The sequence below is a fragment of the Cygnus atratus genome, chromosome 1, assembly GCF_013377495.2.
Source record: "Cygnus atratus isolate AKBS03 ecotype Queensland, Australia chromosome 1, CAtr_DNAZoo_HiC_assembly, whole genome shotgun sequence".
Classification (NCBI taxonomy): Eukaryota; Metazoa; Chordata; class Aves; order Anseriformes; family Anatidae; genus Cygnus; species Cygnus atratus.
The window spans coordinates 71,086,343-71,097,358 of NC_066362.1; the positions used below are offsets into that span (position 1 = coordinate 71,086,343).

An 11,016-nucleotide genomic window follows, 5' to 3' on the forward strand; every position below is an offset into this window, starting at 1 on the left:
GGGGCTGCGGAGTGTGCAGCAGCATCTGCTGGGCCAGGGGCGTGCGAGGCGCCATCTTAGTGAGGCAGGAAAGCTGCGGGGAGACCAGCCAGCCACGCCAGATTTTCGGGGTGAAAGCGGCTGGGGGGGGGACACGCCGCTGGCACGGCCCCGGCGTGAAGCCGCGGCTTTGGGGACCGCCGTCTCGGAGAAGAGCGGGCTTGGGCTCACCGTTGAGGTCTCTCAGAGTCAACGGCAAAATAAGTATCTTGAGCTACATCATTTTTTCCCTAAAAAAAAAAAAAAAAGTGGCAGAGGAAATTCCACTATTTGTAATGGTGAGGGCACGTCCTTCCCAGCTCTCACGGGGGAGCAATGATAGCAGGGCACTTGGAGCCGGATCCCTTATTTTCACCTGCGCTCAAGCCACAGGAAGAGATACCCCAAGGAACCTCGCTGTTCTTTCTTGAAGCAAGCTAATTTCCTCCCGTGCCAGGCAGAGTGAGGTGGAAACACACACTAATGAAGAACATATTTCTTATATATGGCAGTTTTCTTTATTGATTGCTCGATGTGAAACAGTATCAATCTGGATTTTTTTTTCCCACACATTACAAAAAAAAATATTAAATTGGCTCAGTCTGCAATCCTTTAAGCATAGCCATATTAATTACCAGGGAAAAAAAAAAAAGGAGAGAAAAAAAAAAAAAACAACTAAAAAGTCTACCAAATAGAGCATTTACAAATGCACAAAAACATGCCACTTTGGCTTTATGGGGAAAAATATTGTCTTCTAGATTAAAAAAAAAATCTTTTAACATAAATAAGTTAGTATAATTTCTCAGTGTCTTTACAGAGTTATGTACACAAGTACACTTCAAACTTTCCTTTTATTTTTACATACAGGTACACAGGCAATGTAGAAATACTGTTTAAAGATGTAGTATCCCTTTCCCTCACACACAAGCACTTTGGGAAGTGGGTCAGATCAGGAAACAACAACATTCTAGATTCAGAGCAAAAGCCCTCCATATTAGTTTCAAAAAAATAATAATTAAAAAAAAAACAGGCGATGTAACAAACAGGATGAATTTCCAGGAGTTTACAGGCATTCAAATTTGCTCTCAGGGACTTGAGGTCGGTGGAAGGGAAACCTTTGCTACCACATAACGGAATCATCGCAGCTCCCACCTCTTCAGCTTAACGTAGGAAGAAGTTTCACAAGCGGCCTGTAACAATCTGCTGTAAGCAGCGTTACCACGATGGTACATTCAGGGAAAAGAAAAAAAAAAGGAAAAAAAGCGGCGGTGGACCCACTTAAAGGGACAATACATCTTTAAGTAATAAAAAGCCTACACTGCTCCTCTTCATACATTTCTTTGCTTGCTAGATTGTGAAAGCAAGTTCCAATCAGTCGCCCTCTTCCACTCCCTCCCCCCACCCAATAACGTTTATGTGCTACATAAGGTAAAAACTATATACACAGGTAGTACAATGAAGCAAATAAGGAAACACCTAATTGCACAATGCTACATCCAATGCTTTTAGAGGCAGGTCTTTTAAGAGTGCCTAAAATTTTAGTGTTATTGTTTGCCTTTTTTTTTTTTTGTCTTGCTTTCTGTTGTTGTTTTTTCAGTGCTTGTACAGGACCTCCATCCCATGGAGCTCGACGATATGTATCCTCCTCTCTGCTACGCCTTTACGTCTTCCTCACTTCACCGACTCCCGAGGCACCCGATGAACAAGGAACCGCGCCTTCTCTGCTCTGCCACAGGGGAAGAAGACGGCGAGAAGACGTTTAGAAACGGCCCAAACAAACGGGATCCTTTCCCTCGGCGGCCGCCGGGGGGGCGCAACCGGTTCAAACCACCGCGGCCCCCCGGGGCGGGGAGGCGCTGCCCGGGCGGGTCCCGGCCGCCCCGTCGGGGCCACGCCGCCGGGATGCTGCGGGGCCGCCGCCGTCCTGCGGGCCGCTGCCGGAGCCGCCGAGCGTCCCCTCGCCCCGAAAAAAAACCAAAGCCCAAAGGCCAAGCGGGCGGGGGCAGCGGTGTTTGCATAGGGCCGCACGCAGCCGTGCTCCCCCCAGCAGGACTAATTTGTTGCAACTTCTGCTTTACAGCTTAATCTCTTCTGCACAATCGCAGACCGTGTTTGTAAACCTCTCTCCGAACCTCGGCTCTGAAACAACCGCTGGCGCAATTTACCAAGTCCCTCCGCCCCAAGCCCTCGCATTAAAACAAAACAACAACAACGCACGCACACACACACACACACACACACACACACACAAAAAAAAAAAAAAAAAAAAAAAAGCTCGGCTCCCATTAACCCGCTCCCTTCCCTGCAAATTCACCCCTTTGCCAGCGCCTAAAGCCAAACCAAAACAACCGGAAAAAAAAATAAGAAAAAAACAAGCCGCTTGCTTAACTAGGCCCCAGAGTGCCCAGCCTCCCGCTGAAGCCCGCTTTTCTCGACCCCAGCTCTCCCGGGTGGAAGGTGGCTGCCAAGCGTGGGGGCAAGGGGGCCAAAACGCCCCGGGAGGGGGCAGCCCCCGGCCCCCCCCACCTACCACCACCCACCGGCCCCCTTGGAGACCCCAGTCCTGCCCCGGCACCGCCCCGAGCGCGTCTGGGGATGGCCAGGGAGGGTTGCAGGAGCAGGGCAGCGAGGAGGGCGGGGGGCGCACAGGTCGGGGGGCCGGGGGTGGGCTCCCACCGCCGCCCCCTGCCCTTCTGACGGCTGGGGGCCCGGCGCTGCTGCGCTTTGCCCTTGTTTTGTTCTTTTCAAAGGCTGCTGGGAGCCCTGCGCCTCCCACCCCTCCCAGCCAGCCCCTGCTCCATGCAGCCCCCCCCCCCCGGCCGTGCCGGAGGGACCCCAAACCCCCAGGTCCAGCAGGGGGGCCACTTGCTCACCCCTTCCTTCCCTCAGCCTCATCCTAACACTGAGACCATAAAGGGAACCCACCTAAACGGTTTACGTTTGATGTCTTCTCGGGCTTGATTTCTTGGGTGTTTGCTCCACTGAACTGGCACTGGGGGAGTCTTCTGAAACCTCTTCTTCTGTTGTGTTGGCTCTTTTATTTTGAGGAGAGGAATCTAGGAGGGGAAAATTAAAAACGGAGGGGGGAATGATGGGAAGGGGGGAACACTGATATTAAAATATTTTCCTGCCAGATGTTTGCTCGCTAGCCAGGGGCGGGGGGGGGGGAGGAGGGGGGGTGCTGGATGGGCGGGGGGGGTCACTCCCGCACATCCCCGCAGCCCGATGCCAACATTGGGCTGCGTTAGGGGGAGAGGCGGGGGGGAGGAAGGGGTGCTCCTCTAGGTAAGGGACAAGAGTTTCCTGGGTCTGTCCCAATCCCTGTCAGTGCTTGCCGTGGGTGCTGCGAGCTCCCACCCCTTCCCCTCTCCTCACCCCATGCCCACAGAGGGGCGGCCGGGGGGCACGGAGCGTTATTACCACGGAGGGGCTTTCGCTCGCAAACCAGCCGCCGGCTCCCACCTATCGTGGGACACCCCCAACCCCCCCCCCCCAAAAAAAAAAACACATCCCGGGGCTGCAAACAGCGCCTGGGCTTTTGGAGGCATCGGGAGGCGGGGGGGCCCAGGCCGGCACCCAGCAGGGCACAGCCCCCTGCGGTGGGGCCACGAGTGGCGCTGACACCGGCAGGGCACGCAGGGAAAAGCGCCCCAAAGGGTACGTTACCGTCGGTGGCAGGTCTTTTCCTCTGCCCAGTGCACTGCTCTGCAAAGTCCGTCTGCTTTTCAGAAAGAGCAGTCTTTTGATCTACACAGTGAGTGTCCTCTGAGATTCCCTGAGAACCGACAAAAATCACGGTTTGGCAATTCCCGTTTACATCCAGGCTCTGGTGGCCAGCGGACTTGCAGACAGCTTTGAGTAGCCTCGGGGGTCTGAAGTAGAATTCGGGCGAGCTCCCCTTCTCCACGGCTTGCCACTCGTACCTGCCTTCCAGCGGCTTGTGATTCTGGAAATCGAAATTCCACTTCCTCTGGCATGCCTCCTCCATCTCCTTGCGGTGCTTCTTCAAGTCCCTGTTTAACTCTTCGTGGTTCACCGGCCCGAAGAGGTTCCTGCAGGCTGACGGCTTCGGGTACTCCGACTGCCGGGCTTCCATGCGCTCCAGGGTAGGGCTCCCATTAGAAATGCGTACGTTTGACATCTCCCCCCGGCCTCTTTCTTCTGTCGGCGCTTGTTTTTCTCGCTGCTCCCCCTTCCTCCTCCTCCTTCTCCTCCTCCTGCTCTCCGCCTTTCACCTCTCGGCGCTCGCAGCTTCTCCTCCTCTCTCCGCGCCGCCCCGCTCGCCCTCGGAGGAGCGGCGGAGAGGCTCTGCCCCAGGCGCCGCAGCCCCGACGGCCGCCGTCGAGGAGCCCGGGCGGGTCTAGAGCCGCACGGGGGAGCGCGCAGGCGGGCGGGGAGCGCGCAGGGGGCGCGCAGGGAGCGTGCAGCAGGCAGGCAGGCGGGCAGGGAGTGCTGCTGCCCTCCCTCCCTCCCTCCTTCCGTCCGTCCCTCCCTCCCTCCGCGGCCCTAGCTCCGCGCTGTCCCCCCGACGGCCGCCCGGCCCCGCCGCTCTCCCCGCGGCCGCGTAGTAAAAAAGGGCGAGAGGGGGGGAAAAAAACCCCGGGCGAGACGAGCCCTTTTCTCGGTTGCCCAATATGGCGATTGAAGGGAGGTTGACGAAGGAGAAAATGATTGACAGGACGAGTCTATTTAAACAGCGGAGCCGAGCCATTGGTTAGGGCGCCGGGCACCGCCCCGTCGGCGCGGCCCTACCTCGCCGCCGCCGCCGGCCCTAAAGGTGGCCCCGGCTCCGCTGCCTCCCCTCGGTGGGGCGGGGAGAAGCCGGCGCGATGGAGGCCGCCGGCACGGCACGGCTCTGTGCACCGCAGCCCAGCCCAGCCCAGCCCAGCCCGACCGCTGTCCTCTCGCAAAGCCCAGGCACGGCGAAACTTGTGCCCCCCACCCAAAAAAAAAAAAGGAAAGAAAGAAAGAAAAATGCTGTTGCTCGGCCGCCGGGCCTGGAGTAATGGTGGCAGCTAGCTACGTTTTGGCTCGGTCTTCATAGCGCCCGGAGCTTTGCTTTGCACCGGCGCCCCCCCCCCCCCGTCCGTCAGGAGTTCAGGGCAGCCCCCAGACGGGAGCGGGACCCGGGACACCCCGGGACGCCCGTCCCATCACAGACAGCAGCAGGACCCCCCGGGACCCCTGTCCCATCACGGAGCCCGGTCACCAGGAGCGAGGGAGGGATCGCCTCTTGCTGTCTGCCCGGCAGAGGAAGGACCATTAAGGTGTGGAAATGGCCCTAGAAAGCCTCCGCAGGGATTTCAGACCTCGGCGAGCAGAGGGAAGGAAACGAAAGCCTTTGTTTTAGCCCTGTTTGTGTGCTCTGAAGATTAGGTGAGCCAAGAGTCGCAGCCAGGGATTTTCTGAGCTGCTTCCTTGGATAGCTGCAGCAGGCACACTGGAGATAAGAGCAACGCAGCATCCTCCTCCATCCCATCCTTGGCTGTAGCCCCTTCCCACTGCCACCTTCCCTCGGTGGGCTGGGCAGCCCCCTCGGCATGTTGCAGGACACTGGGGCTGCTTGCAGGTGCTGGAGGTTTGGGCTTTTCCCAGGGCCCAGGTGGCTAGGAGGACTGGAGACCCTTCACACCAGGCCATCTGGCAAGGTCAGACACAACCACCTTGGGATACTGGTTCTGGGGGGCTGCACCAGCAGCAAGCTACCTCAGCGAGCCAGGGCCAGCACAACCAGGTTCAGCTGGCTGAGAGAAGAGTCAACTGGTGTGGCCTTGAAGATAGCGAGCTTCTGCCCCATGCTGTGCTCATGCACAACAGACACACACACACACACCATCTGGGTTGGGGTCTGCAGTTGCAATGGGCCACCCAAACCTACAATGCAGTTGCTTTTGCCAGCCAGTGAGCTAAACTCTGCAAATATTGTAAAGGGAACAAAACCAGCTCACAACACTCAAAACCAGGCCTCAGCACTCTGCTTGCCTCCATCAGCCCCGAGGCAGAGGCCCCTGGCCCTTGCTCAGCCCCCTCGCCCAAGCGATCTCAGTACGGCCAGTCCCCGGTTCCAGCAATGATATGCGCAGCCAAAAAAGAAGAATAAAAATGAGATGGGTTTTAAAACCACAAGGTTGAAATAAAATATTAGCCATGTTATTTTTCTTTGTTTGCCGGGATTTTTAGCGCTCAGAAGTTGTTTTCCAGCTTCTCTCAGCAACCACAAAATCTAGCAATCCACTTACAGAAAATTAAAACTGACATTCTCATGTCTGCAGGAGCTTAGACTTTTTTTTTCTTTTTTTTTTTTGAAGTTGCAACTCTATGATAAAGCTGCATGAGCTGGCAAAGTGAGGCCTATTCATCTGCTTTATTTGAAGGATTTCTTCTTCCTTTCTCCAGGCTTTCCTGTCTTTGATTTTCATAGGCACCAGCCAGGAAGTGCCATTTCAAAATTCTCTTCCACTTTCTCTGTCAGGTGTGGGACATTTCATTTGTGTATTGATCAGTACAGGAGCGGGGATGTATACTAGGAAGGCAATCTACAAAATATGTCGTGGGGCTCCTGAAGATGCCCAGGGCTCACGGTGCTGACGGGGGCCGTCTTGCAGCAGTGCCAACTGGTAACCTTCTGGAACTTTCTCATGTGAGTAGTTCCCACTCTCTGGTCCCTGGCTTGCTGGGAGTCACTGCCTGACCCCAAGTCCAGAAAAGAAAGGCAAGCTGCTTGCTGGTAGGATTGTGGCAGTGTACCAGAGTACAAAATCATATAATAATGATGGCAATGATTGATGATGGCAATAATGGGGTGCAAGCATTGGTAAAGACCGTGTAGCCTCACAAGTAAACAAACAGGAACATGACTGCAGCAGCAAAGAGCACTGATTTATCTGTCTGTAGCATCTGGAAAAGAAGAAACAAGTTCCTGTGGGACAAGGACCTTCTTTTTTGTTCTCTTTATACAGCCCCTAGCACAGGGGCCTGGCACTCAGCCCCCAGATGATGCTACTGCCGTACAAGTATGTTGAAAATGAGTAGCTAAAGACATCTTGCCACTGCTGGAAGAGAAAGAAGGAAAGGGGAGCGGTCCGCTACTGGCTTATCTGGCTGCTCCTTCTCCTCCATCAAGGGCTGTGCCCTCCGAAGGAGGGGAGCCACGGCGCCCGGGGGACTGGGAGGAGGCCGGGAGGACACCTTTTGAACAAAATAAGGGGGAAAAAATAAAAAATAAATCAGCGCTGCCACACTCGAGGACGGGGCCCTTGCGTTGCTGCTCCCCCCCACACCCCGGTCGGAGGCAATCCACCTTAAATCGCGGCGGCTGCGAAGGAGAAAGGCTGTGTCTGCAGCGACCTTGCCATGATCTAAAGTGTTTTGTTTACAGTCAGGCACCCCCGATGGCCGCAGCAAATCGCGAGAGAGGCAAGCGTCTGCCCGTAGTAGCAGCGAAGCGTGAAAAAATACTATAGAGCCCCGGAGGAGGGATGCAGAAAGATGAGAGCGCCATCGTCTTGCAAAAGGAGGGCACAGCAGCCCGGCCTGGGGGGCTGTGGGGAGGTGGCGCCGGGAATGAGGCGGGGGGCGAGCTCCGGGCGGCTCCCGTCGAGGTGGCCGCTTTTCCTCCCCCTGTCGCCTCTGGAGCTGAAGAAGCAGCTGGTGAAAAGCTCGGAAGAGGGGACTGCAAGAGGGAAAGGCGAATAAACCCAAAGGAGAACAAGCGGCGGGCTCGGAGGAGTGACCCGGGGAGGGGTGTTCCCAGGGAGGTCCGTGCGAGGATGTCCTGGCTCCTCTCAGCCCCGTGAACGCCCCGTCCCCGCTCCCCCCGGTGCCCTGCTCCCCCCGTCGTGTCTGGGCTTCTCCACGGGCAGAGCTGCCGGCTGTTTTTCTCCCCTCCAGCACCGCTCAGGCAGGCTTCCCGCCCTCCTCCTGGCCACCCTCCTCTCCGAGCACTTTATAAGGCTGTCAGGCGAAACGGCAAGGCGCATCCGAGCCGCACGCAGCGGGGGGAGTGACCTGGGGCTCTCCACGCTCCTTCGCAAGCAGCAGGTGGGCTGGGAATAACACCCCACGGGGCGCGCCGTCCCGGCTTGAAGATGGGGAAGGCGAGAGCATGGGGTGACCCGTCAGGAGGAAGCTGGGGGCTTCGGGGAGTTCTCCCCCACCTCAGTTGCCACTGAGCTGATGCTGTTCCCATACCACCTCTGCTTTTTCTGGCAAAACCCTGACTTCTTCCAGAGACCTGGGACGAGGCTGTCACAAGGCCAGAGCCACAGACCCCAGGAAAATTCACTTGGGCGCCTTGGAGATACTCCTGAGATGCTTAACGGGCTCCTCATGGGCAGGGTTAGAGTTCAGCATTAGGGAAGGGTGCCGGAGCCCGGCGGGCAGCATCCCTGCCAGCAGCATCCCTGCCAGCAGCCGCTCCCGCTGCCCTGCTGCGGGCAGGAGCCTGGATGCGGCCGCACTGCAACGGGAGGATGCAGCCAAGCGGAGATGAAGACCTTTTGCTCGGTCTCTGTAAACTCTAGAGGGAGCCTAAGGACAGAGATCAGGCCAGAGCCGGTGTGCCCGGCCTCCCCCCCAGCCGCCAGCAGCGCTGGGGATGCTCTGGGGGTCCCTGCTCTGGGGGTGCCCCACGCCGCACCGGGCTCTGCTCCCCTCGCTGCAGGAGGAGGGCGGCTCGCCCCGGGATGGGGGCTCTGACACAAGTCCTGGGTGGCATCTCAGGGGGTGAGGAATGGTCCAGGTGATTTTCGAGCCCCTGAGAGGACCCTGACTGGGGGCAGTGCAGAGGGGTGTCCTTAAAGGGAGGTCTTTTGAAAAATGGGTAATCTGTCAGAGCTAGGGAAAGGGGATGGGCCGTCCCACTGTGCCTAAGGGCAGGTTATACAAACTGTTACGTCTGTGGAAGATCCAGCTTAAATTATTAGCACTCAGAGTAACTCATTCTTTTCCCTCTGGAGCTACAGCAGCTCTCCACTGGTCACCATCCTCCCCTTGACCTGCTAAAGGAGTGGTTCTTCTGAATGATCCTGGTTTTATCTTGGGAAAGAATCTCCTGGTAGGGCTCAAACAACCCCCCTCACCCCCCCAACCCCCCTCCCCCCCCCCGCCTTTTTTTTTTTTCCTGAGCACACAATGAGAGACAGAACTTGTACTGCTCTTGAAGCAGTTGATGCTGGGAGCATCCGAAAGGCAGCAGCAATGCAACCCTCTGGGTGATAAACTCTTAAGAGGACGTTCAGTTATAGTCCCCAAAAATAAATACACATACACCCTTGTGTTTAGTTACCCCAGTGAACAATGCTGTTGTGGAGATGAGGTTTAAATCAGTGAAACAATTCCTTGCTGTAAACTGGTCTAATTTCTCCAAACAAAACACATCATCTGAACAAAAGCATTTTTGAGCCAGCGTAGCTCCATCTGTAATGAGTTCCCATTTATACATCACGTATCACTTGCCGCTTTGCTCAAACAGCAAGTTGCTTGCATGAGCATCTTAACTAGAGGCTTCTCATGGCAGCTAAACAGCCTCCTGGCTTTCATTTTCCATTCTCTTTCCGTACTCATTTCTCCTTACCCTTTTTCCTTCCCCATTTCCCCTTTCCTTTCCTCCCAGCCACAGTGCCAATCATATAAAATACTCTGAGGTACAAATACATCGGACAAAGCCCTCTAGACTCAGGGCTGACGTTTATGGTAAAACTGAAGGGTCTTGTCTCCACAGTAGCTCTACCTCAGGCTGGCCAGAAGCAGAAAACATAGCGTTTAAAGTGAGGAAGAAAAGCCCCACTCAGGCAAAACACTTCAGGGAGAAGGCACCCCTGCACAGATCCTGCAAAGGGGCTAATAGCACTTTCCCACCTCACTGGGGTGCTGCGAAGATGAACTGCTTCATGTTTGTAAAATCCTCTGAGGATGGAGAGCGCTATGCAAGAGCTAAGTAGTAATAATAATGATGGACTATTATTGTTACTATGAGATTAAACAGTTTTTCAGCCACTTGCTCAACAACCTATGCCTTTAAGAAAGTTTCTCAATAGATGAATTATATTCAGTGGAAATGAGTTGTTCTGTTTTTCTACAAAGCCTGAAGTGAACCTTTCTGGGAAGGGGATGATATTTTGTAGCAATGTTTTCTCAAGTACAATTCTTTAGGTTCCCAAGTGATGACACATTGTACAGCAACGCTCTTGGCACAGGATGTACATCTGTGAGAAGGGACGCTGGCCCCATTTTTTAAAGTCATTCATTAAATAAAAGCACCCTATGTCATATGTTATGTTCCTCTGAAATGTTTAAAATTTTTTAGTGCATGAAATCATATGGTGCCTGGAATTTTTTTTTCCAGAACGCAGCACTAACCTCTAACTCAGTTACTGAACGTTGCTGGAAGAGCTTGCTTTTTTTGTTAGTGTTGTGTTTTGTTTTCATTTGGTGTGATCCCAACTTTATGCAATAGGCTTTTTCAGAAATACATAACTATGTAAATGTGATGCTTACAACTGACCACAGAGAGGCCACTCACCAGAAAAATAACCCTACACAAAAACATCTGTAACAATTTTTAGGCACTCAGGGTGCCATTTACATGAGAATCTAGCCTTTTTTTAATTTTTTTTTCTTCCTTTTTCTCCCCCTATGGGCTATATTAATTGCTTTGGGATCAAGAGGTCTCCAAACATCTTCCTTATATAAACAGAGGAACTGGTCTGGCCACTTTCTAAACCCTTTAAGGGAGATGACCCATCTCAGATAGCAAAATGGTGGCATTAAGTAACTAAGTACAATCAGGGCTGTAGCTCTGAGTTCTGGTTCTGGCTTTCCTGGGTCATGTTATTCACACTGCTGCAGCTAGTCACCCATGTTTCTCCTCTCTCCCTTTTCCTGTTTGTTTAGACTTTCAGCTGTTAGAAATGCTCTGTTTGCACAGATCCTGGTACAGTGGGACTTCAATCTCAGGCAAGGTCTCTGTGTGCTAGGGTAATTACAAATATAACAGTA

At 54.2% G+C, this 11,016-nt stretch overlaps 1 protein-coding gene across 1 annotated transcript; it reads right to left on the bottom strand.

The window, feature by feature from the left end:
• Positions 1–517: 517 nt before the first annotated feature.
• CDKN1B (cyclin dependent kinase inhibitor 1B) lies at positions 518–4,645 on the bottom strand. Its single transcript, XM_035551057.1, has 3 exons — positions 3,685–4,645; positions 2,944–3,074; positions 518–1,744 (listed from the first exon to the last, which is right to left on the bottom strand). Exons 1-2 carry the CDS (start codon positions 4,157–4,159, stop codon positions 2,953–2,955), a joined length of 597 nt encoding a protein of 198 aa, XP_035406950.1. The 5' UTR covers positions 4,160–4,645; the 3' UTR covers positions 518–1,744; positions 2,944–2,952.
• Between the last annotated feature and the right edge of the window lie 6,371 nt (positions 4,646–11,016).

Excerpts from the sequence above, each read along its gene's own strand:
- CDKN1B (XM_035551057.1), bottom strand. The coding sequence starts at position 4,159 with ATGTCAAACGTACGCATTTCTAATGGGAGCCCTACCCTGGAGCGCATG. Across the intron at positions 3,075-3,684 it reads GAAAAGACCTGCCACCGACG|ATTCCTCTCCTCAAAATAAA; the intron begins GTAACGTACCCT and ends TTCCCCTCCTAG.